The 27,227-nt window shown below is 34.7% G+C and overlaps 1 protein-coding gene across 5 annotated transcripts in view; it reads left to right on the top strand.

Annotated features, from left to right (window-relative positions):
- ROCK1 (Rho associated coiled-coil containing protein kinase 1) overlaps nt 1-25,209 on the top strand; it is a 141,979-nt gene extending 116,770 nt beyond the window's left edge. For 3 of the 5 annotated variants that reach the window (XM_045781949.2, XM_045781951.2, XM_087869939.1), the window contains 11 exons: nt 3,080-3,245; nt 4,119-4,212; nt 4,663-4,751; nt 8,326-8,514; nt 9,611-9,770; nt 16,260-16,330; nt 16,539-16,627; nt 20,871-20,949; nt 21,108-21,369; nt 22,062-22,269; nt 23,687-25,209. In XM_045781949.2, coding sequence (XP_045637905.1) covers nt 3,080-3,245; nt 4,119-4,212; nt 4,663-4,751; nt 8,326-8,514; nt 9,611-9,770; nt 16,260-16,330; nt 16,539-16,627; nt 20,871-20,949; nt 21,108-21,369; nt 22,062-22,269; nt 23,687-23,693 — 1,414 coding nt within the window. In that variant the 3' untranslated portion in view covers nt 23,694-25,209. Of the gene's footprint in view, nt 1-3,079; nt 3,246-4,118; nt 4,213-4,662; nt 4,752-8,325; nt 8,515-9,610; nt 9,771-16,259; nt 16,331-16,538; nt 16,628-20,870; nt 20,950-21,107; nt 21,370-22,061; nt 22,274-23,686 lie in introns of those variants that run through there. The other 2 variants (XM_045781950.2, XM_087869938.1) reach the window with 2 other exon arrangements.
- The last annotated feature ends 2,018 nt before the right edge of the window (nt 25,210-27,227 follow it).

Here is a 27,227-nt window from a genome sequence, read left to right on the forward strand (position 1 = left end):
AAAGGAGTGGTTGATAAATTGATTTCGCTAAGGAGACAGAGAATAAAGGTGACAGATTGGTCTTGGGCATTAGTAAAGACAGGTCTTTTATTTATGGAGAGCTGTGAAGGAAGTCTGGATGGTTATAGTTGCAGACAGTTTTACCCTGAACCATCTCATTGTTTCTTGCTTTCTCTTACACAGTTGCGTAGCCAGGGTTCGAACTATAATTTGGGATAAATAGGTTCTCTGGTATTTTAATATATAACTTAAATACATTTATCTGACCTTGATACAAAGCAGTAAGCCCAGGTAAGAATAATCTATCAGTCTGAAGCCTTGTGTTATAATAGTTCAGAACTACCCCTAGGATTATAGACTTAGCATTGGCAGTACTTCCTATCTTTTCCTAACGTACTAACTTCCCTACACTTTGAGATAACTCTTTCATATCTTCTCCTTTCTCCTCAGATCTCAGCAACCTGTCCTCATCCTCACACTCAACAAATGGCCTTGCATCCTAGAATTAGAGAATTTCTACTCTGTCCCACCCTCACAGCTACTAACCTATCTGCCTCTGTACCTATAAATCCTGCCTTCCTTCTGATTGATGTAAATGAACAAAATGTGCTTTTAACCACCTCGATCCCATCCCTTTCTTCCTACTTAAGAATATGACTCCAGGAATCCTGACCTTTCCTACGTCCATTTTTTCCTTTGTATAGTCGTTCTTGTTGTTATCTAAACATACAGGTAAACATCTTTGTAAAAAATAACCATCTGTTAAGTGCATTTTACTTCCAGCTACCATCCTATTTTTCTGCTTCCTTTTGTGGCAAACTTCTTTGAAAGGTGACATACCATTTATATTCAGGTCCTCTTCTCCCTTTCTCTCTCTAGCTCATTCCAGACTTTTGCACTCATCACACTACCAAAATAACCCTTCTCAAGGTTACTGATGACTTCCTAATAGTTAAAGACAGTAGTCAGTTCTTAGTCCTTAACCTTATTTAACAGTAGCAGTTGACATAGTTGATTACTTTCTCTTGATAAAATTTCTTCACTTGGCTTCTGTGACACCACATGGTATTTTTTCTTATTGAACTGGCTACTCTTAACCTCCTTTGCTCCTTTGTCCCTTCCCCTCTCTGAGACCTTTAAAGTTTGGAGGACCCAAGGGATCACTCTTTCCTTGTTCTCATCCAGCCTTATGGCTTTAAATAGTATCAGTGTACAAGCACATTCTCCCCTGAATTTCAGACTTGTATGTCCAGCTGTCTGTATGACTCCACTTGAGTGTTTAATAAGCATCTCATTTTTAACATGTCAGAAAAGATTCCTGATTCCCTTACCTTGCCAACCTGCTTCTCCCTATTTTCCCCATTTCGATATTAGCAATTCTGTTATTTCCAGTTGTTTAAATAAAAAACCTTGAAATTATCCTAGGCTGCTTTTTTTCTTATACTCTGTATGCAGTCCATTAATAAATCTTCCTGGATGTAATTTAAAAGTATATCCAGTATGGTGACTAACATAATATAATAAAAAAAATTATTAAATTAAAAAAAAAGTATATCCAGAATCTGACCAGTTCTCACCACTGGTACCATTTCCCAGCCTGATCCATACTGCCATCATCTCCAATTTTGGTACTTTCATTAGCCTCCTAGTTGATATCCTTGCTTCTGCCATTGTCCCCCAGCAGTATGATCTTAATACCGCAGCCAGAATGATCTTTTTAAAACAATACTCAGAGTAAAAGCCAAAGTTCCCTATACTGTCTTAGAAAACATTACAAGGTCTATTCTCTCTCCCCACTTCTCTTAATACATTTCTCACAACTTTCCTTCATCTCTCACTTCACTCACATTAGCTTCTTTCAGACCAAACTTAGGGCATTTGTTATTAGATGTTTCTTCCACCTTAACACTGTATTTTCCAATAACCTGCATAACTCACTCCCTTACTTCCTTCATATCTCTTCTCACATGTCTTCTTAGCAGAGAGGCCTCCTTGATCACCCTATATAACATATCACATTCACAGCCTCTTCTACCTTTTTTGTTTTATTGTGTTCTCTGTGGCATTGCTATATATTACTTGTTCATTTTTTAAATTGCCTGTTTTACCCCACTAATATATGCTTCCTCAGGGCAGAGACTTTGTTACTACTATATGTCTTAATTTAGACAATGGTGTTTGGCACATAGTAAACATTTAGGTAAATTTTTTTGGACAAATGAATGAATATCCTTTTTTTTTTCTTTTTTGTATTTAGTATATGTCCCCTCCTTAGGCCTGAGACAGAAAATTCATTTGTATTATTTCCTTAGTAAAAAATAGATGGAAGTCATTCATTTATTCACTTAGCAAACGTTTATTGAGCACCTACCATATACAGGGGAGATGCAGTTATGACTCAGATAGTTTATTGAACAGAAGTCCTTTAGGAAGAGCAAGCAAACTGGAATGATGTGGTCCTGGTCTGAATGTCAGTTCCAAAAAGCTTTAAAGTATAATTCCCAAGGAGCATTCCTAGAATAGTGTATAGTGGTTTACAAATATATTTATAAGTTGTCATGATCTCATAACATTTCGGAACTGAAAAGGACCTCAAAAATCATTTAGTTTAACTCTCTCATTTACAGATTTGATTAAATTGAGCTGTAGGAAATGTAAGAAATTTGCCCAATGTCTTTACCCAATAGTGAAGAACAGGGATAAGGGTCAAGGTCTGGCCTCCTGGTTTACAAGCCTATTACTTTTCCTGTGTCCCATGCTACCTTCCATTCTAAATCCACAACAAGTTCCTTTTCAAAAGGAGACTGCTTGCCATTGCTTTACCACCTTTTCTTAGTTAAGCACAACAGCAGGTATGGGATTAAAGAGTTCTTTACTTTTATAGTTTTTCAGAGTATTAGAGGGTAAATTTATTACTTTTATAAGAATTTTTGCATTGGATTTGAATAATGGATTTTATTTTAAGCAATAAAATACTTAATTCTTATTGTTTAATTATAGTTGTCTTCTTAAGCATATCATTAAGTTGGAAGAATAACTGAATTTCTTTATATCCGTTTCTCTTACAAATCCGTTGCAGAGAAACTCTTGCTACTCAGTTGGATCTAGCAGAAACAAAAGCTGAGTCTGAGCAATTGGCTCGAGGGCTTCTGGAAGAACAGTATTTTGAATTAAGCCAAGAAAGCAAGAAAGCTGCTTCCAGAAATAGGCAAGAGATTACAGATAAAGATCATACTGTTAGTCGGGTAAGTTTTATGACTGAAACTTACCTAAATCAAAATAGGTCACATCTTAAAAGTGTTAGGGTGAGTATGTGTGCATATGTATTTACTTTGACTTTACTTAAACACAGTGTTCAGTCTGTACTTAATGTATAAAATAGTTTACATAATCCAAAACCATTGTTAATGACTGAAATTCTTATTCAGTGTAATGTTTTTTCTTTCTGGCTATAGATCTTAATATATTTTATGTGAAAAAAATGCTTGAGTTAAATTCATTTGTTGTATTATCTTAATACATTGCAACTGACTTTGTGGCCAGAATTCTATAAAACTCAGAGAAACTGTTTTGAGATGAGGAATTCTTTGTGGATATCTACAAATTAATTCTAGAAAACCAGTACTACAGTTACCTATTCCTGAAATTTATACTATTGCCTATATAGATCATGGGGATTGAAAGGGAAGATAGATTTTTCTTTTGAAGTTACAATCAGGTGCTTTGGTATAAGTAGTCCTGGGTTTGAATCTTAGCTTTGCCTCTAAGAAGTTATGTGGTCTTGGCAATTCACATTACTTCCTTAAACCTCAGATTCTCCGTCTGTAAAACAGAAGTAATACCACAGTGCCTCGCTGGCTCAGTCAATACAGCATGTGACTCTTGATTTTGGGGTTGTGAGTGTGAGTCCCACGTTGGGGGTAGAGTTTATTTAAAAAAAAGAAAAAGAAAGAAAGAAATAATACCTATTCCACAAGATTCTTATGAAGGTTGAATGAAATATATTTGAATTTAAGTATATCCACATGTGTTAAACCAGTAACCAGGCATTTTTATATATATAAAGCAGTGTAAGACTAGCAAAGTGAATGTAACTTAAATCTTTGTGTTTTGTTAAGCTTGAAGAAACAAACAGCATGTTAACCAAAGATATTGAATTATTAAGAAAAGAAAATGAAGAGCTAACTGATAAAATGAGGAGGGCAGAGGAAGGTACGTAAGTTTTTTTGTTTCTCTCTCTTTTTTTTTTAAATGTTTAATCAAGTTCAGAGGTAAATCTTGAGCTATTTATATTGTATGTTAGGTTTTTGAAATATTTGTTTTCATATGTTAAATAACTTCTGTAGCCTTAAGGAATTATCTTAGTAGAACTTAAATGTTCTCATCCCCAAAAATGGTAAATATGTGAGGTGATGGATGTGTTAATTAACTCGATGGGAGAATCCTTTCGTGATGTATACATATATAAAATCATCATGTTGTACAACTTAAGTATCTTACAATATTTATTTATTTGGCTCAGTAAAGCCAAACAAAAAAGAATTATCTTAATTAAGTTACTAAAAGTTATGTAGTGTATAATAATTTGGATAATTAAGAACATTGTTAATTTGGAACAGAATTTAATGTCATATAATAACACTTTATGTAATTTATTAACAGAATATAAATTGAAGAAGGAGGAGGAGATTAGTAATCTTAAGGCTGCCTTTGAAAAGAATATCAATACAGAAAGAACTCTTAAAACACAGGTATATATACTCTTTCAGCCTTTTCCATATGTTTGTATTTGAATATCATATATTCAGAAGTTAATATTTGTTTTTTGTGTACTTTTTCTTAAAACTTAGGTTATAATGTTCAAACTTTTCATTGGAACAAATAATGTAATATTCTTTCTTCATTAAATTAGAAGACTTTTTCAGGAAATTGGATTTCAGTTGAGTTAAGAAAGAACATGTGAGAGAGAGAGAGATGGAATAGTACTCAGCCATAAAAAAGGAATGAAATCTTACCATTGGCAACCATAGGGATAGAACTGTAGTGTATTATGCTAAGCGAAATAAGTCAGAGAAAGACAAATACCATTAGATTTCGCTGATATGTGGAATTTAAGGAAAAAAACAGATGAACATAGGGGAAAGAAAAAAAAAGAGAGAAAGGGACACAAACCGTAAGAGAGATTCTTAACTATAGAGAAAATACTTAGGGTTGATAGAAAGGAGGTGGGGGGTGGGCTAAATGGGTGACAGGCATTGCGGAGGACACTTGTGATGAGCACACTTGTGATGAGTCCAGGTGTTATGTGTAAGTGATGAGTCACTAAATTCTACTCCTGAAACTAATGTTATACTATATGTTAACTAACTAGAATTTAAATAAAATCTTGAAATTGAAAAAAAAAGGAAAAAGTAGCTTGTCCAATCATTGACTAGTAAGAACATATTTTAGATTGTACAGAAGACCTATAGTTGACAGTAGGAAAATTTAATGAAGGGAAAACACTTACTAAAGCCAAAAGAGAAGAACTGGGAACAAATAAGAAACTATAGGGGTGGCTGTATGATTTGCTCTGTATTTAATGATGCAGCTAGATCAGATTTTTACACTAAAACTCCATGTCTTATCGTTTTACTAAGTTATCCCGTAGTTTAAATTCTTCATAAGGTATTGTGTACCTCAGTTGATTTTCATGGTAAAATAACTATTTTTTACCTTTTTTTTTTTTTTTTAAGATTTTATTTATTTATTTGCCAGAGAGAGAGCACGTGCTGCACCAGCAGGGGGAGCGGCAGGCAGAGGGATAAACAGGCTCCCATGAGCAAGGGGCCCGATGCAGGACTCGATCCCAGAAGGCAGACACTTAACAGACTGAGCCACCCAGGCATCCCAATATTTTTTACTTTTTTATTACACGATTATAATAGCTTCTTACCACTTATCTACTCTCCCTCTCAGCAATTTTTCATGTTGCAGCCAGATTAATCTTTAAAAAATTCACTTAATATCTGTTGAAAACCTTCAATGGAAGTTCTACTTACCTTTATATAGAGAGACCATGAAGATAAAGATTGACGTTTATTACACAAAAATTCAAGTCTCTGGAGCCCAAAACAACATAAGTTGAAAGGAAAAAACTGAGTAGAATATTATAGCAAATATAGATAAATATAAAGAGTATCTACAAATTTAAAAAAGGCAATTTAATATGAAGGGAAAAAGTAAGGGGCATTTGAGAGAAAAGGAAACAGTAAAGAATTTTAAAAAGCTCAACTATAACAATAAACCAAGAAATAGAAATTAAAGTAATAACAAGGTCTCTTTTTGACAAATGGGCACATTTAAATGAGATATGATACTAGTATTTGGCAAGAACATGGGGAAAGTTTGTATAGTTTTTGAGGGAGTAAACTATGATAATTAACAGACTAACACATTTTTAATGTGCATATTCTTTGACCTAGTAACTGCACATTTAGGAATTTATCCCATATAAAAAACTCTAAAAATGCTCAAAAGAAATATATACAAATGTAATTACTGCAACAATATTATTTTTAATGATGAAAAGTAAAATTAACCCAGCCACCCATCAGCATAGTATTGACAAATCATAATATTGACAAATCAAATGACAAAGGAGCCATTAAAAATAAATTAAATAGGGGCACCTGGGTGGCTCAGTAGGTTAAGTGTCTGCCTTCGTCTCAGGTCATGATCCCCGACTCCTGGGATCAAGTACCACATCAGGTTCCCTGCTCAGTGGGGAGCCTGCTTCTCCTTCTCCCTCTGCAGCTCTCCCTGCTTCTTTCTCTCTCTCTGTCAAATAAATTTTTTTAATAAAGTAAATGAAATAGATATATATACATAATGACATGGGGAAATAATATTTCCCATTGCATATGATACAGTATCAAATCTAAAAAGCAAGTCACAGCACAGAATGTACAGCATGATTCCATTTTTAAATTTAAGTATATTTGTAATCAGCTTATATACATAGGGAAAAGTTGAGAAGGGTATACACCCAGCAGATTGAAAGAAGAGACTTTGGTAGAGGGCTTTTCACTTCCTTCATAATATATTTCTGAATTTGATTTTTCTTGTAATAAATGTTAGATTTAATATTAGAAGAAAACGAATATGTATTACAAGTTCAGTGAAGTTAAGTTTTTACTGCATTAAAAAATTTATGGGCTTCTCATCCTAGGTAGGACCAAATCTACATGGAAATGATAGTGGCTCAGGCTTTTTTCTATTTTAATGGAAAAATCTTTGGGTTTTTTTTTTTTTTTTTAACATCATTGCAGAAAATACCATGACTTATGTTTTAGTTTATGTAGCTTAATGTCACATGCTTTTAACACTTCTGTCTCATTTTGAATATATTCTTTGCTCTGGCAAAAGGGGTTGGCCTCAACTAACATTTACGTTCCCTCTCACATTTAAAAGGACCTCAGTATTGCCTAGTCTGGTACTCTGTTTGCTTACTTTCCTACTTGTCTAAAGGAAAAAAATTATCTTGGGTCTTATTGCCTGTGTATTGTTTCATCTGATTGTAATGCCATTTTGGCTCTCCTTGACTACTCTATTTAATGCTGTTTCTTCTTTGCTTATCCAAATCCTGTTTGTCTTTTTAAGAAATATATGTGGACACATATGCTGGTACATCAGGAAGCCATCCCTGACCTCCCAAGTCTCAGTTAGGTACTTCTCCCATAGCATTCTTGCTTGCCTCTTTTCTTTTTTCTCAACACTCTGTACTATAATGCTTGCTTGTCTGGCTCCTCCACCAGACTAGGATGCCTTTGGGGCATAACTGTATACTCTATTTTTTTTTTAAAGATATATTTATTTGAGAGAGAGAGCACAAGCAGGAGGGGCAGAGGGAGAAAGAATCCCAAGCAGACTCCACACTGAACGCAGAGCCTGATCCTGGGCTCTATCCCACGATCCTGAGATCACAACCTGAGCCAAAACCAAGAGTCAGAGGCCCAACCACCTGTGCCACCCAGGCGCCCCGTATATTCTGTTTTTCTATCTAGTCCCAATCAAAGTGCCTACATACAGTATAACAGGTGCTGAATAATTGTTGAATGATAAATGGATTTTTGCAAGCCTATTTGGTTCTTATATTTGAACGAGATAAAACAATAATAGTCACTCATGCTACTGGTTATCATGTCCCAACCTTCATTAGGTTCTTATTCTCATACACAGAGTCCTGCTTCCTGATTTTGAAGGAAAAAAATATATTTTAGTGGAGATTTAAATTAGATGGCTATGATATAAATCTTTATTAATAATATTTTAATATTTTAATAGGCTGTTAACAAGTTGGCAGAAATAATGAATCGGAAAGATTTTAAAATTGATAGAAAGAAAGCTAATACACAGGATTTGAGAAAGAAAGAAAAGGAAAATCGAAAGCTGCAACTGGAACTCAACCAAGAAAGAGAGAAATTCAACCAGATGGTAGTGAAACATCAGAAGGAACTGAATGACATGCAAGCGGTAAGGTTTGTGTGTGTGTGTGTGTGTGTGTGTGTGTGTGTAGGATTATTTTCTTAATTTGTCATTGCTATTTATACCTATTATCTATTGATCTTATCTAGATTTTTTTGTGTAAAAATGCATGTTCAGGTTTGTAGTCTCCACAATTTGATCATTATTACTCTGATATGAACCGTGACCTTGAAAAACTAGAAAGCTAGTCTGTTGCCTGTTAACCATGATAATTTGAGTAATTTTTACCCATTAGCATTTGCTTAATTAGAGATGCTGCATTGAGAGAAACAACCAAGGGTTTGCCTCTTTGGCTTTACACTGAAATGGAGTTACGACTAGGATAGTATTAACTATAGTTGAGATAGAGGATTTGAAGCATTATAGTTTTTTTTGTTTTCTCTAATCAGGACTCACTTTTCAGAAATCAAAATATCAAACTACTTTCTTGATATTTCCTGGCTCATTAATAGCACAAAATTGAGAACATGGTCTCTGGACTTAGACTGACTTGGATACAAGCACTGACTATCATTTATGGTTTTACCTTCCTGGGAAGCTTTCTGTATCTTTTAAACTATTCTCATTTGGAGCCATAGAAGCATTTCCTATTGTTTTAACAGGTGTTTGATGTTCGTTTTTTGATGCTTTATATTTATTTATTTATTTTGAGAGAGGGAGGGGGGCACAGCAGAGGAAGAGGAGAAAGAGAATCTTAAGCAGGCTCCACGCCCAGCACAGAGCCTGATGCAGGGCTCGATCTCACGACCCTAAGATCATGTCCTGAGCCAAAATCAAGAGTTGAATGCTTAACCAACTGAGCTACCTGGGCGCCCCAGCTGCTTTGTATTGAAAAAAATAAAAACAAAAAATTTGTTTATAGCAAGGAGAAAAGGAGGTTACCCAAGCAACGCATTACTGTGGAAGAGCATTTTTACAATTGTATCAGAATCTAGTAGTGAGCATTCATGAAGTTTACAGTAATTTTTTAGTAAGAGCAATTTTAAATTCTGTATCATTTATAGTTCCATTAATTCTTAATTTCTTAATGTTGGAAATTTGATATTGATTTTTTTTGTATTATCTTGGTACTTTTCAAAAATAGCAATTGGTAGAAGAATGTACACATAAGAATGAGCTTCAGATGCAATTGGCTAGCAAAGAGAGTGATATTGAGCAATTGCGTGCTAAACTTTTGGACCTTTCGGATTCTACAAGTGTTGCTAGTTTTCCTAGTGCTGATGAAACTGATGGAAACCTTCCAGGTAAGAATATTTCTATTCATTCAGGTTTGCTTAAATGCCATGGAAACTTATGTTTCTTTCATTTAGCTTTCTACCCTTTGTCATTTTTTTCCATGGATCGCTCTTAAGAAATTTGTTTCTGATAACCAAAGTCTGATTATGTTTGCATTTTATAGAATAAAAGCAGTCAAAAGAAATCTTAGGCTATTAAAATAAATCTGAGAGGCTCTACCAGAATAGAAATCTGAAGAACTTCATGACCCTATGAACGCCTAACTCCATGGTGAAAGTTGAAGCTGCTGCTTATACCTTTCACTATTTAAAGAAAATTATATGTTTTCATGAGTAGCAGCTCTTTAATGTTTATTTTTTGTTTTTGTATTTTTTTGTGCAAAAACTAAGAACTGTGCCTAATGATCAGAACCACAGCAGCCTATATAGAGAACTTTCTAATGTATTATGATAAACTTTGGTCAGACTTTAAGTTTCAAATTTAGAGAAATAGATAAAAAGGATTGAGAGAGATGCAGTGAGGGGGCAGAGTCAATTAAAGGCAAAAGTGAGTATGTAGGATTTCGGACTTTTTTTCTGTCTTTTTTTTTTTTTCCAGTAGAGAATAAATTAAAAAATAAATACCATTCTTGGGTTTATTGTAGTGTAAGTTATAGTACATTTATATTTTTTTAACAGACGTAAGCAGTACACATAAGTTCAATTTAGGAATGAATAAGGTATAAATACTTATGCACACACACAATTGACATACTAAATATCCTTTGTTCAAGGTTTTGAAAGTTTTGTTCACATGGTCATAAACTTGCAAATCGATTTTAATTTGTGTATTTCCTGAATAATGTGTTAGATTTAACTCTTGTATACCATGTAACCTCTGCCTTCCTTCTTTTGTGTCTTTGCTAGCCCCAAATCAGATATCTGAGAAGGGCAAGGAGTGAAATTTCTTATTACAATGGTCAAGGAGTTCCTTCTGTTTTCCCATTATTGGTTTTCTGAAACCTCCCGCCTCTTGAGAATTTTGTAGGTGCATGTCTTTTATCAGAGGATCACTTTGGATTTAACAAGAACCTCTTGCTTCAGCTGTTGTTCGAAAATCTTTCAAAAGTTAGATTTAATCATCAGAGTATAACTTTTAGGGGTGTTTGGCTACATTCGTCAGATTGTTGAACTGAATTGTAGCTTAGAGTCCCTCTTCATTAACCCCAAGCTATTTCTTGAGTTATTTAGTAAAGGAATTCTTAGTCTATTTAGTGGAAGTTAAATATCCTGACCAGGTTTTTTGTCTTTATTCCACCCATTTCCCTTTAACTTTGACTATAATGTCTTACTATGTGTGCCTTGGTTTTCTTTGTATTAAGTTAAACATTTCAGAGACTTTATTGGTGAATATTATTTAGAAAAAATTGAATGGAATGATGAGTTTGGGGCACATCTACAGAGGAGGCAGGTGATTAGTTTTGTCTGCCGTCCTGGCTTATTCAAGAAAGCTAAACTCAGAGGATGATCAGATGGTTTGATTGGCAGACTTAAGTTAGGGATCCATTTAGATTTCAGAATCCTGACCTAAAAACTCCACTTAGGAATCAGTCAGCAAAGAAGCTGTAAATGTTGCTACTGGCTCCATTCAGAGTTGTATTACTTAAAATAGCTGTGTATTTTCAGAGATTTTGTTGTTAGGGTTTTCAAAGTTCAGACCAAATGAAGGAAAAAATAATACTGGTGGCCATTCTTCATTGCTGTAAAAGGAGACCAGTCCGGTATCCCTTTCTCTTATTACCGTGCTCTTTCTTAGTCTTGAAACTTTACATACAAAGATCTCTATAGTGCTAATTTTCATACTGTATGTAGAAAGTAATGGATAATCTTTATCAGTGTGTTTTTTTTTTAACCCCTTTTTGCGTCAGATGTTTTGCTAGTAAATTGAAAATCTGTTCTAAATCTACCATTTACTAGATACTTAAAAATGGGCATGGGCAAATAAAGTTAAGGTTTTGCAGTCATATCTAGGAAGAACTGTTAAAGAATTATGATAGTCACTCTTAATTTAAGAGAGTTACATATGATTCAAGTATCTAAAATTTTTGAAGATAATGATTAATGATCAATTTTACTTAGTTTAGAAAATTAGTTAATTAAACAACAGGCTGAAAAGAGAGAACTTTGAATGGAATACATTTATTCAACAGTTAAAATAAAGGCCTTTTGAAATATGGATCATATTTTTATCCCAATTAGATGGGATAAAATTTTTTTGTTTTGTTTTGTTTTAAGATTTATTTATTTACTTTAGAGAGAGCGTGAGTGCACATGCAGGTGGAGAGCAGGGGGAAGGGCAGAGAGAGAGGGAGACTGAGGTGAGGCTCAGTCCCAGGACCCTGAGATCATAACCTGAGCTGAAACCAAGATTTGGATGCTTAACCAGCTAAGTCACCCAGGTGTCTTGACATGGTTTTTTTGTTTGTTTTCTTTTTTTTTCCCCGAGAAGTTGGATGGATCAGGGCACTTGGGTGGCTCAGTCGGTTAAGCGTCTGCCTTCTGCTCAGGTCATGATCCCAGAGTCCTGGGATCAAGCCCTATGGCGGGCTCTCTGCTCAGAAGGGAGCCTGCTTCTCCCTCTCCCTCAGCCTGCTACTCCCCCTACTTGTGCTCTCTCTCTCTCTCTCTCTCTGTCAAATAAATAAATAAAATCTTAAAAAAAAAAAAGTTGGGTGGATGAGCTGATAATATGACTTATGGATTTCATCATTCAATATAAAGATTCTCATGTAATTATCATGTCTATCTAGAACTAAGCCTCTATAACCTTCTTAGTGGTCATCTTGTCCTTAACTAGATGAAATCTCTAAGTTCCCCAGTTCTAAGAAAACTTAGAAAAAGATGATCTGTCGTACAGTACTTTGAAGTTCTTAAAATCACTCTTAGTCTCCTAATTCTTTTATATCTTCATCCCCCTTTTGGTTCTGTTGCAAGTTGTGTCTTAGCACACTATAAATATAAAGGTTACACTTGGGTTAAGATTTGCCTGTTGCCTCGATGACAAAAAGACTAACATGATAACTGCCTCTCCTCCCTTGTTCTTTTGAACCATTGACCTGATAATCTGAAAGAATGTAAAAGTAGATGAAGCACTAGGAAAAATACTTGATATCAACATTCTATCAATATTCATTATATCTTATGGATTATCTGCATCATTCTCTTTCCATCTAGCTTTATCTCAGTCTCTGTAATTTAAACCTGTAAATAGTGGATTTCTTAGTGTGTTTCCAAGTATTTGAGTATATGAGAGCTTCTGACTTGCCCAAATCTAATCAATGGTTTGGAGATACTGCATCTGAATTCTTGAGCATTGATTAATTTCATTTTTTATATCATTTCTGAATATAATTAAAATATTCTGGGATGGTTCCTTAGCTGTGTTTCTTAAGCAGTATGTGTTTATCCAGGTAAACTTTGGTAGCCTTCAGCAGTTAGCTTTGATGTTTAAACTGGCTGTATTGGATATTGATTTATATATAGTTAGCCTCTTCGTCTCTTATTAGGTAAAGGAATCAATTGTTGATATTGCAGTAATCCATATCTAAAATTTTTTGGTACATTAAAATTGCTCTACAAACATAAAACCTGGAGCCAAGTTGCTTTGTACTTTGTACTTCTATAGCATATTATTGATGATAGTCTAGAGTTAAAAGTCCTCAACATTTATTTACCGGGAGAAGCTGATTCCTATGTTTGTGATGTAGAAGATGGAATTTAAAACATTATACTTTCAGATTGCCATATAGGTCAAAAGTGTCATTGTTTTAAAGGAGGTTCATATATATACATATATATATATATATATATGTATATATATGTATATATATAATGTATTAACTTGTATCTAAGGAGAAAGTAAAGGAAATAGAGGAGAAGCTGTATGTATTTTTTAATTTATCCCAAGCTTAGTCCATCTGTTTCTCTGAAGGGAATTTACCAGGAAAAACTAAAATTCTCTCCTGTAACACCAGTGTTTTAAATTGGCAAAAACCTTCACATATCCTGGGCACCTTTTTTCGAGTTCCAAATTTCTTCATTTAATTTAAATGAGAGCAAATATATAATTGGGCTTATTTGATTCATAAAATGCCTTTGACATACAAAATTTTTGTAGGAACACTGAAATGACAAAGTCATAACCTACAACAATCGATTGAAAATATATTAAAACATCGACAGGTTAATCCAAACTTAGAGCCATAAAGCATAAATAATTTTGGCATTTATTCTCATAGAGAAATAACTGGGGGTTGGGGTATTTTGGCATACACAATTTTATATAAATGTCAAGATTTCAGTGGCTTTCACATCCTTTTTGTGAGGAATTGCTTGTATTAAATAGACTTGGGAGGAGTAAGAGCTGCAATTTGGGGCACACTTAAGGGAAATTTTCCTAGGGATAACTTGTTGCTTTTATAAGATAGAATATTTGTGAGTGATTAGCAACCGTCTGCATGTTATTTCATATGAAACTGCCCTTCAGTTTTTAAATTATAACCATTATTTACAGAGGATGACTTTAACTGGCTAATTCAGGGGGGAAAAAAAGAATTGTAAAATAACAAATATTTTTCAAGTACCTACCTACTCTTGTGTGTCAGATGTCTTAGGGTGTATAAAAATAGTGTTACAATATGGTCCCTGATCTTACAAAACTTATCAAGGAACTACCTAAGGAGACAAAATAATTATTGCTGAACTAAGTAACAGCAACTAAGAGAAAAGTTGGGAGAAGAGGAGGATCATTTTGAGCTCAGGTTTCTCGTTATTTTATCCACCTTAACAACTACAATTTAGATGAAGGGGAATAACAAAAGCGCAAAGGACATTAGGTGCATGGAAGAAGTTGGAACAAGAATATTACTTCCGTTGACTCAGAGCGTGATCCCAGCGTTCTGGGATCGAGCCGCACATCAGGCTCCTCCGCTGGGAGTCTGCTTCTTCCTCTCCTACTCCCCCTGGTTGTGTTCCCTTTCTTGCTGGCTGTCTCTCTCTCTGTCAAATAAATAAATAAAATCTTAAAAAAAAAAAAAAAGAATATTACTTCCGATTCAATTAACAGCAAAGCTTTTTAGTTAAAGGACAGAGTAGCATTGTGTTCTAGGAACACAAGCTCAGAAAATTAGCCTGCCAGGGTAAACGCTACAGTTTTGACAGTTACTGATAGAGTATACCCTTGAGCAAGTCATTTTACTTTCTAAGCCTTAGGATCTTCATTTGTAAATGGAGAATGAAAGTAGAAGCTATCCTATCCTGTATTCATAGGAATATAATATCGTATATTCATGGGATAATGTGTAGATTAAATGCAAGATGTTACCTGGAAAGCACATGTTGAGCCATAAGTGTTCAGTAAATGTTACATATTGTTGTTATAATTACTCTACGATGTTTTACAGCAGTTTAAGTTATGTGGAGAAGGGCATTATATATTCCCGTTAGGGTCATGATTTGAGCATTATATTTGAAAATTGGCTACTTTTCTATTTTATTGTGTCTTAGATATAATAAGATAGATAAAACACTTAAATGCTCTTATTTCTAACCTGATATAATCGTTTCTGACAGAGTCCCCTTTTCCTCCAGTTATTTCTAATAAACATTAATTATAAACATTAATTATTTTTAAACAGTAATATTTATTTTTAAATGCCTTGATTGAATTTGTCAGGGAATTTCTGGTATGCACAAACTGGTTAAAATATTAGCAGCTGACAAACTCAATTCTATGTTCTTTTGCTGTTTATTAAATTCTGGTATAACATACTTAAAAGACTTTATTTATATCTCTTTCGTTTGGTAAGAATTGCATTTGGACTTAACTCTAGAATTAAGTACCCCCCAACCAGATTTGGACAGTTTTATTGAAATTATTGTCGGTGTTTTACCAAAAAGTTTATCAGAATATTGTGCTGAGAAAACAAATAAAATGCTTGTCTTTTATTCTTTATATCTAGTTGATTCTGCCTGCATTCCTTATTTATTTATCTTCTATTCTTATCTTCTGTGAGTAATAGGACACTTCTCTGTACTTTTGCTTGCTCTTTCTTGTGTAAATCATCGCTCTGATTTGTTCCACTTGCTGCATATTTTTTTTTTTGCTAAGTATTTTTATGAGTGTCAAATGATATTTAAAGTCTTCTGTATCATATCCCATTTAAGCTGCAATCCATTCCAGTCTTGCCTGGCTCTTAAGGGTATTGTTTTACTTCATACTTTTATAATTGAGTACTAAATGTTGATTTTATGGGAAAAGTGGCTTGGGATTTTTTTCTGCAATATTTGTATGGCCATTAAAGTTGATTTGTGTGATTGAAGCATGGAAGAGCAAATCGTAGCACTTATTCATTTAGCTGTGTTCAAATGCCTGTTGCTGCATGCTATCAGACAACCTGTAACAGCTTTTCCCTCTTGTTACAACTTAAGACTGAAGACTGTGTATTCTTTTTCTCCTAGAGTCAAGAATTGAAGGTTGGCTTTCAATACCAAATAGAGGAAATATCAAACGATATGGCTGGAAGAAACAGGTATTATATGCCTCATTTTTTTCTAATTGATATTCTGTTATATATTTTACTTTTAAAGCATAGAACTTGTATTTTAACTGCTCTCTTACTAGCATTGATCTCAGATTAATCCAATACACTTTAGACATAAATGTCAAGTACTGTGCTTATCATTTTAAACCAAGTTAATATTGCTTATATATATCTTCCCCTTTTTTTCTCATTTCAGTATGTTGTGGTAAGCAGCAAAAAAATTTTGTTCTATAATGATGAACAAGATAAGGAACAATCCAATCCATCCATGGTATTGGACATAGAGTAAGTTGCCTTTGGTTGAATTTTAAATCAGTTAAATGTTAACTTATGATAATTATTTTTAGACTTACAATTTAGGTTGGTTTTAATTTTATTTATTTGAGAGAAAGAGAGCACCAGCAGGGGGAGGGCGGAGGGAGAAGCAGACTCCCCGCTGAGCAGGGAGCCCTATGCACGTGCGCCATCCCAGGACCCTAAGATCATGACCTGAGGTGAAGGCAGATGCTTAATCGACTGAGCCACCAGGCACCCCTAGACTGAGAATTTAGTTTATATTTTGTTATTTAAATGATGTTACCTACTTTTCTTAACAAACTTTAAAACTTTATATTAAATCTTTAGCAAAATGTGAGAGGGAAAATTTTGCATAGCTGATTCATGTATTCTAAAGACAAATTTTTTATTTCAAATGTTTATTGGTTTTAGGTTCTGAGGGCATCTTCAAAAGTACTGTATATAATTATGTAGTCATTCTTAAGGAAATGTATCTTTTGTTTTTAATAGAGGCCTTAATAAGCTTAGGGTTTTTCCTTTGTATTCATTCTAAAACCATTTCTTAAGCACTGCTGCCTATATCATCATGGGTGCTATAGATTGTACAAAGATGGGTAAGACCGTTCCATAACACACTAGTAGTAGAAAAGGTGAAACATGCAACAAGATATAAATTCAAAGTGAATGTGGTGGGTGCTATTCATGAAAAATATAAACTTACAATGAAGTATTGCCGTTCCTTTGGAATTAAACATTTGTGAAGTCAGTTATAGCTAGAATATAAAAAGAATTAAGCAACTACTGAAGAGTACTGAAATTTTATTTCCCAATTTTTTTCAAGTATAATTAACTTAGTACAGTGTTATATTCGTTTCAGGTGTACAATGTAGTGAGTCAGCAATTCCATACATCATTCAGTGCTCATCACAATAAGTGTAATCCTAATTCTCTTCACCTATTGCCCCCAACCCTCCACGCACCTCCCCTCTGGTAACCATCAGTTTGTTCTCTTATATTTAAGAGTCTGTTTTTTTGTTTGTCTCTTTTTTTCTTTGTTCATTTGTTTTGTTTTTTTAAATTCCACATATGAGTGAAATCATATGGTATTTGCCTTTCTCTGACTGACTTATTTCATTTAGTACTATACTCTCTAGCTCCACTTATGTTGTTGCAAATGGCAAGATTTCTTTTTTCTTTTTTTTTTTTTTTCTTTTTTTTTTGTGACTGAATAATCTATTCAACCTATGGTTGTACACTTGTGTTGCTTCCGTATCTTGGCTATTATAAATAATGCTGAGATAAATATAGGGGTGCATATTTTCCTTTGAATTAGTATTTTTATATTCTTTGGGTAAATACCCAGTAATGGAATTACTGGATCATATGGCTATTCTATTTTTAATATTTTGGAAAGCCTTCATACTCTTTTCCACAGTGGCTGTACCAGCTTGCATTCCCACCAGCAGTGTATGAGGGTTCCTTTTCTCCACATCCTTGCCAATACTTGTTATTTCTTATATTTTTTATTCTAGCCATTCTGACAGGTATAAGATGATATCTTGTTTCAATTTGCATTTCCCGGATGATTACTGATATTGAGGATCTTCTCGTGTGTCTTTTGGCCATCTGTATGTCTTCTTTGGAAAAATGTCTATTCGTGTCCTCTGCCCATTTTTTAAAAAATTTTATTTATTTATTTGAGAGAGAAAGCAAGTGAGAGAGAGTGTGTGTGAGCAAGCACAAGCAGGGGGAGGGGCAGAGGAAGACAGAGAGAAGCAGACTGCCTGCTAAGCAGGGAGCCCAATGTGGGGCTCGATCCCAAGACCCCAGGATCATGACCTGAGCCGAAGGCAGATGCTTAACCAACTGAGCCACCCAAGTGTCCCTCCTCTGCCCATTTTTAATTGGATTTTTTTGGGGGGAGTGCTGTTGAATTGTGTAATTTCTGTATATATTTTTGATATTAACCCCTTATTGCATATATCATTTGCAAATATCTTCTCCCATTCAGTAGGTTGTCTTTTTGTCTTGTTTATGGTTTGTTTGTTTGTTTGTTTGTTTTTTGCTGTCTAAAAAGCTTTTTTGGTAGTGTAGTCCCAATAGTTTAATTTTGCTTTACTTTCTCTTGCCAAAGAGACCTATCTAGAGAAATGTTTCCATGGCTTATGTCAAGGAGATTACTACCTATGTTTTCTTCTAGGAGTTTTATGGTTTCAGGTCACATTAGGTCTTTAATCCATTTTGAGTTTATTTTTGTGTGTGGTGAAGGAAAGTGGTTCGGTTTCATTCTTTTGCATGTAGCTGTCCAGTTTTCCCAGCACCATTTGTTGAAGAGACTTTTTCCTGTTTTGCTTTCTTGCCTCCTTTGTTGTAGATTAATTGATCATAAAAGTATGGGTTTATTTCTGGGCTCTATGCTCTTCTATTGATCTGTGTGTCTGTTTTTGTGCCAGTACCATAGTTTTGGTTTCCTAATGTTTTAAAGAAGCAGTAGTTGTGAAAATTTAAATGATCAACTTCAGTGGAATAATACATAAACACTAATATTAAAGACATCATCTTTCAACTTTCAAAAGTTCAATACTTTCAGGGGCGCCTGGGTGGCACAGCGGTTAAGCGTCTGCCTTCGGCTCAGGGCATGATCCCGGCGTTCTGGGATCGAGCCCCACATCAGGCTCCTCTGCTATGAGCCTGCTTCTTCCTCTCCCACTCCGCCTGCTTGTGTTCCCTCTCTCGCTGGCTGTCTCTATCTCTGTTGAATAAATAAATAAAATCTTTAAAAAAAAAAAAAGTTCAATACTTTCAGATTGATGAAAGTTGGTTGTTTTACCTTTGTATTGAGTATAATTTTTATGTAATAAAATGCATACATCTTAAGTGTTGTGTTCACTGACTTTTGGCAGTTGTAAACACCTATATGTAATTATTACCCATGACAAGATGAAGAATATTTCCATCACCCTAAAAGCCCACTTATACCCCTTCTCAGGGGGGAAAAAGATGATCTGAATTTAATTACTGAGTTTTGCCTATTCTAGAGCTTCATATAAATTTATATGTGCCTATTCAGTTTCTTTATGGTATCTTTTAATGGAAGCCAGTTTATCAATTTTTTAAAAGAATTATAGCCTTTTGTAGTCTCAGAAATTTTGCCTGCCCAAAGGTTGTAAAGGTATTCTGTGTTTTCTTTTAGGAGCTTTATAGTTCTAGGCTTTACATTTAAGTTATGATTAATCTAAAAACTTAACTTTTGTGTTTGGTAAGAGGTTGCAGTTGAGGTTAGTTTTGAATGTGTAGGTGTGTGTTTTTCCAAATATCTGGTTGTTCCAGTACTATTCATTTTTATATATTGATCTTGAATCCTCTAATCTTGCTGTTTACTTACTAGTTTTATTGGGTTTTTTGGTAGATTCCATAGGACTTTTCTACAAATAGAATCATGTACTTCTTTCCAATCTGTATGCCTTTATCACATACATGGATTCATGTGATCATGACCAAATACAGAATAGTTCCATCACAGGGACCCGTCTTGCTACCCTTTTGTGGCCATAACAAGTGCCCTTTCTCCATCCCTCTCTGATCCCTGGCTACCTGTTCTCTGTTCTCTATCTCTGTAATTTTGTCATTTCAAGTATGTTATATAAATGGAATCAAGTAGTATGTGACCTTTGAGATTGGCTCTTTTCACTCAACATAATTCTCTTGAGATTCATCCAAGTTGTTTGTTTCTTTTTATTGTTGAGTAGTATTCCATGGTATGACTATCCCACAGTTTGTTTAACCAGTCATTTGGGTTGTTTTCAGCATTTGGCTATTATAAATCAAGCTGCTCTGAACATTCATGTACAAGTTTTTGTATAAATATAAATTTTCATTTCTCTGTAATAAAGGCCCAGGAGTGCAATTGCTGGGTCATATGTTAAGCATATGTTTGTTTAGTTTTGTAAGAAACTGCCATCCTGTTTTTCAGAGTGGCTCTGCAGTTTTTACATTTCTGCCACAATTTTATGAGTGATGCAGTTTCTGTGCATCTTCATCAGCATTTGGTGTTATTACTATTTTTAGTTTTTAAATTTGATAGGTGTGTAGTGATACTGTGATTTTAATTTGCATTTCTCTGATGAGTAATGATGTCGAACATCTTGTCATGTTCTTATTTGCTATCTGTATGTCTTCTTTAATGAAATGTTTGTCTTTTACTGTAGATGAGTTTTTATAATAGCTTGTATCATACTTATTTTCATTTTAGTAAACTGTTTCACGTTCGACCAGTAACTCAAGGAGATGTTTACAGAGCTGAAACTGAAGAAATTCCTAAAATATTCCAGGTAAAAGCCATAAATTCTAATTTTGGAAGATCTTTTACTTAAGTACTAAGTGCATTTTGTGCAGTAAATACAAACACACCAATGCTTTTTATACATTTGAAACTTGTATGTACAAATTAAGACTTTAAAAAATCTTCATTTTACCATTCCTAATGTAGATACTATATGCAAATGAAGGCGAATGTAGAAAAGATGTAGAGATGGAACCAGTACAACAAGCTGAAAAGACTAATTTTCAAAACCACAAAGGCCATGAGTTCATTCCTACACTCTACCACTTTCCTGCCAACTGTGAGGCCTGTGCCAAACCTCTCTGGCATGTTTTTAAGCCACCTCCTGCCCTAGAATGTCGAAGATGCCATGTTAAGTGCCACAGAGATCACTTAGATAAGAAAGAGGACTTAATTTCTCCATGTAAAGGTAAGGCATAAAAATAATTTTTTTCAATTTATTAAAAAATTAGAAAATTAAGTCCCATTTAAATAACTTCTTCAAGTGTAGCGTTTTCTACACCAATTTGAAAAGAGGCTGTAAGAAGTAATATTTTGACATGGTGGAGCAACATGCAGCTGTCATTTCACAGTTACAGATTTTGCTTTGAACATAATGTTTTTAAAGAGAATTACGCCCTTATAAAAAACATACCTCTAAGAAATTACTCTAAATTGGAGAGAAGGGCTATCAGTGAGTTCCACTGTATTATTCCTCCGTGAGTTTTTACTTTGTGCTTGTTTTCTTTTTGTCTGGTTTTCACTGCCTAGACCAACATGCTGGGTCATAGACAAAATGTGCGCTAGGTTAGCAGAGGTAGCCTGACGGAAAGAATACAGGCAATAGCTATTTTAAGATAAGAAACTTATCCTCTAAGAATACATGAATTTCTTTCACTTCTGCATTTTTTGTGTTTCTGTTTTTACTTTATTTTTCTTAATAGTTTGTGACTAATTTTTTCTTTTTAAATGTTCAGCCTTAATTAAGGAGAAAGAGATATTGTCCGAGCTTAATTAAGCATAGTAAATCTTTCAAAATTTTAAGAACTTATAAAATTGTGCTTTAATAGAGCCATTTTAGGTGTATTGTATGACTTTGTGTCTTTCTTTTTTTTAACATAGTAAGTTATGATGTAACATCAGCAAGAGATATGCTGCTGTTAGCGTGTTCTCAGGATGAACAAAAAAAGTGGGTAACACATTTGGTAAAGAAGATCCCTAAGAATCCACCTTCTGGTTTTGTTCGTGCATCCCCTCGAACGCTTTCTACAAGATCTGCTGCAAATCAGTCTTTCCGAAAAGTGGTCAAAAATACATCTGGAAAAACTAGGTAAAGATTGCAGTGTTAACCTCTTTGACAGCATGAAAGTGATTCGTTAATATCTGTTGAAATCTAAAATCTAATTATTTTCCCTATAGAAGGCATCATGTGTAGCTAAATATTTATAAAATATGACTTAAAATGACTTTATAAATTAGTTCGATTCCTGTTTGAAGTTAATAATATTTATAAGTGTCATATTTAGTTCCAGGCCCATGTCAGATTTTACTGTCATTGGTTGGTATACATGGCACATACTTAGCCCTTAATGTTTTAAACACCTTGTGGTTTGCCACCCTTTTTAAATGTAAATAGAATCATATAAAACTTTGCTCTTCTTTTCTTTAAATTCACCTATGTTGGCATAGATGTTTTTTTAATCAAAATTATTTGGTATCAGTCATGATGGTGTTGCAAATAAACTTCCCAGTTAAGTATCCCCCTCTTTTTTTTTTTAACTGGATTTGAATTTTTCAAAAATATTTATATGTTGTAATAAACAATTACAGAACATAATTAAACCCTTTCCTGAAGAGAAGTTATGATAGATACCTCATGAAGTTCTCATTGTATACACGAATAAATGAGGCCCAGAGGAATTAAGCCGCTTCAACAGGATCACACATCAAGCTAGTGGCGTAGTCAGGGTTGAAACCTATTTTTATCCATTCTAAAGCCTAAGTTTTTTCTCCCGTACCAAATACCAACTTTCCTAGAGTTTAATCCCTATATTAAGAGGAATGTTTTAATCTAGAAGCTGGGACCTAACGTTGTTTGCCGCTCTGTTAATGTCACTCAAGTCTTCCACGCAGACTTAAAACCATTTTTAATTCATCCCATTTCTTTACTCCCTATTATCAATAACAGAGTCTAATTCTTTGAAATGCCTAACAGGCATTACACCTTCTGTACTCTTCAGCCGCCTTGCTACGCCAGTGTGCTATCGCCTCTCTCCTGTATAGGGTAAAGCTGTATCCGAAATTATTTAAAGTTGAATTATAGCTTTGTAAAAAACAAAAGCAAACCAAAAAAGAACACCATGTGTTTGAAATAGAGTAGAAGTAAGAAGAAAATAATGCTAAATATATTTTTCTTTTTCCTATTTTCCAAATTTTGTGTATTTGTTAATCACATATAAAGATAATGTATGGGCACCTGGGTGGCTCAGTTGGTTAAGCGACTGCCTTCGGCTCAGGTCATGGATCAAGTCCCGCATTGGCAACCCGTTCAGTGGGGAGTCTGCTTCTCCCTCTGACCCTCTCTCCTCTCGTGCTGTCTCTCTCTCTCTCTCAAATAAATAAAATCTTAAAAAATAATAATAATATATATGTAAATTTCCCTGCAATTTTGTTTCTTGTATTTTTAAACTGAGTATATTTCTTTAATTACAATTTTTTTTCTTTTTCTGCCCCCCTTCTGTCCCCAGCAGTTAACCATGTGACCTAACGCCTTGTGGAATCATGTGGAATGCTACCTGATAAACCAGGCTTCTTTAACCATGCAGAGCAGACAGGCTGTTCCTTTGACACAAATATCACAGGCTTCAGGGTTAAGATTGCTATTTTTCTGTCCTTGCTTTGGCACAAAAGCACATTGAGGGTTTTTTTGTTTTTTTTTGTCTTTAATTGCGGGTTTGCCTACAGGTAGATTAGATTAATTATTACTATGTAATGCAAGTACAATTGGGGAAAGCTTAGGTAGATATATTTTTTTAAAAAGGTGCTGCCTTTTTGAATTTCTAAGAAAACGCCTGTCAATCATGATAGAACACAGTTTTCCTCATATGAGTGAGAGGAAGGGACTTTCACTTTCAAGTGGAATGGCCATCACTATGAAGATCAGCTCATGGAAGGAGTAAAGAAAATATCTCAAAATGAGACAACTGAAATTCTTTTAAATGACTTCAGTCTTTGCACTCTTGCAAGACTATACAAAACTATTTTAAGAAAGCAGTGACATCACTTGACTTCAGTGCCCTCACTGTAGAATTTAAAAGCCTCACTTTTGATTGCCCGCGGCGGACTTATGGAGAATAAATATTTTACATTATGCTTTACAAAATACTGTATGTGTTTCAGCACGTTTATAGATTGGGGAATGGGAGAAGGCAAAAAAATAAATAAAAATTTACATTTAATCTATGCATTTTTGCCAAGCCATATTGAGTTATTTTACTACTAGAGACGTTAGGAACTAACTGTACAGAAGAACCAAGTTTTAAAAGCATTTTGTGGGGTACATCATTTCTGTAATTGTGTAATGTATTTCTTTATGGTTTTAAGTGATAAAGACATTAAGTTAACAAACATGTAAGAAATGTATGCACTGTTTGAAATGTAAATTATTCTTAGAACACTTTCAATGGGAGTTGCATTGCCCTTTTAGTGCCTTAATTTGAAAGAATTATTTTACTGCCATGACTAAATATAGATATTTTCAAAAAATTATGTGTCAGTGGGTTTTTCATTGATAATTGGTTTAATTTAAAATATTTAGTTTTGTTGGACCTTCACCAATTGAGTACAATCTTTGCATTAAACTACCTGCTACAATAACAAATGACTTTATAAAATTCTGCAAAATATGTAGGTTACATCAATATAAAAGAAAATTACGGCAATACATCTGTGATGTTTTCCAGTTAACATAGGAATTACCAGATAAATACTGTTAAACTCTTGTCCAGTAACAAGAGTTGATTCATATGGGCAGTATGATTTATTGTTTATTTTTTTAACCAAATACCTCCTCAGTAATTTATAATGGCTTTGCAGTAATGTGTATCAAATAAGAAGCACTGGAAAACTGATCCGTCTCTAGAATGATATGCATGTTTCAAGTGGTATTGAAAGCCGCACTGATGGATATGTAATAATAAACATATCTGTTATTAATATGCTAATGACTCTGTGCTCATTTAATGAGAAATAAAAGTAATTTATGGATGGATACCTTTAATAATGACTGGTGTTTTCTCGTGGCTGAAATGAATAGAAACCATGTTATAAATTAGTCCCTGACTGTATACAAATGTTTGTTAAATAGATTAAAGTGAATTTTTAAAAGAAAATCTGGTTTGGGCTCTAAAACTAGTGACTACAGTTGAAAAGTTGACTAATGTCTGTTGGGAAACAGTTCTCTGTGGGTCTCTTGCATTTCTCTATGTCTTGTGAGCAGTGGCTCTGACAGCCTTAGTTCTAGACTATCTTTACTGAAGAGATTTCTATAGTCAGCAGCCTTGGACAATATCATGTCTCCCTCAAGAGAAAGGCAGGTCCGTTTACTGTCCAGTATAATGAAAGATAATATCTCCCTCTAGAGCTGAAGTTGGAAGATTTGCTTGTGCTCCTTATAAAAATTTCAGATACCCTAAACTTCGGGTTCCTCAGCTGAAATGCAAACCCACTGCGTGCTACCCCCCCCCCCCGCCCCCGGGCCACTCTGCATCTGCATCTCCTTGGGGGGCAAAGAGAACTGACGGGGTGTGAAGCTCATGCTGCTTGCTATATTGTTAGTATACAGTTGTTTGGCTCCGTACAAGGTCCAGTAAAGTGCAGAGAACAGAGTTAATTCTAATTAGTTTAAGAAGGAGAGGACTTTAAAAAAAAAAAAATTGACCTGAGTATGAAACTCTTAAGAACTGACAGAGATTTGAGGAATGACTCTAAATGCCACATTGTAGAACCAGGTCAGCCAAGAAATCTGCTTCTCTTCTAAGTTTAGAAAACCACGTAGGGGCATCTGGGTGGCTCAGTCGGTGAAGTGTCTACCTTCAGCTCAAGTCATGATCCCGGGGTCCTGGGATCGAGCCCCACATTGAGTTCCCTGCCCAGTGGGGAGCCTGCTTCTCCCTCTCCCTCTGCCTGTTGCTCCCCCTGCTTGTGTGCTCTCACACTCTCTCTCTGTCAAATAAATAAAATCTTCAAAAAAAAAAAAAAAAGAAAAAAATAGAAAATAGAAAAAAATAGAGTACCAACATGGCAAGGACCAGGAGGCTGCCAGGATCAGGAAGGCACACTACTGTTGGTTCGCTACAGTATTTTGCTCTGCCCTGCTACAATCCACACCAGGTTAGATGCTTTCAGCCATTCCTCTTGTTGCTTACGAACCTTGTGTCTGAACACTGGAATCTCTCTCAACACTGCCCCAGAAAAATCATTTTCGTCATCTCACTTATGTCTTCTGTGGGTACCTCTGCTTGTCCAAAACTAAATCACATCCAGAACTCTAGCTGCAAGGAAATCTGGGAAATGCACTTTTACTTTTCTGTCCACTTTAGGAAGACACACTAAGAGGTTCAGCATCAAGCGTGCCCATTCACCACACCTACAAGCTTGAGCGGAGGCCAGGGTCTCTGGGCTAGAAGAAAACAGCCACTGTCCTTATTCACCAGCTGAAAACTGTGGGTCTCTTTGTCATTATTTGAAGTTTCAGCTTAAAATAACCTGTCTAACTTCATCTAAAATTTTAAAAAAATCTAAACGTGGCAAACTCTGCCCAATAAAATACCTGCTCGTTTCCGTATCATTAGATTAGATATTCCATAATAACGGGCGCCTGGGTGGCTGTCGGTTAAGTGTCTGCCTTTGGCTCAGGTCATGATCAAGCCTCATGTCTTGCTCCCTTCCACGGGGAGCCTGCTTCTCCCTCTGGTCCTCCACCCCTGCTTGTGTGCTCTCTCTCTGCTCTCTATCTCAAATCTTTAAAAAAAAATCTATAATAACCAAATTTAGTAATCACATAAGTCAATGTGTTGGTTCTTACTGAGTTGGTAATTTGAGCTTTTAGTTTTTAATTTTCAATTTGTAACACTTCCACAATTCTTCCTGTTGAGAAAGAAGGCACAACTAGCAGCTATTTGGATAAATAAAGACAATGTCTTTTTAAAAATTAGTTGATGGTGAATGGCATCATATACTATCTACTACACTTGCTTTATAACTCTGTGGTATTTAATGAACAAAAAT

This window comes from Ursus americanus, chromosome 19, assembly GCF_024610735.1.
Source record: "Ursus americanus isolate L20-20 chromosome 19, mUrsAme1.1.p, whole genome shotgun sequence".
Lineage (NCBI taxonomy): Eukaryota > Metazoa > Chordata > Mammalia > Carnivora > Ursidae > Ursus > Ursus americanus.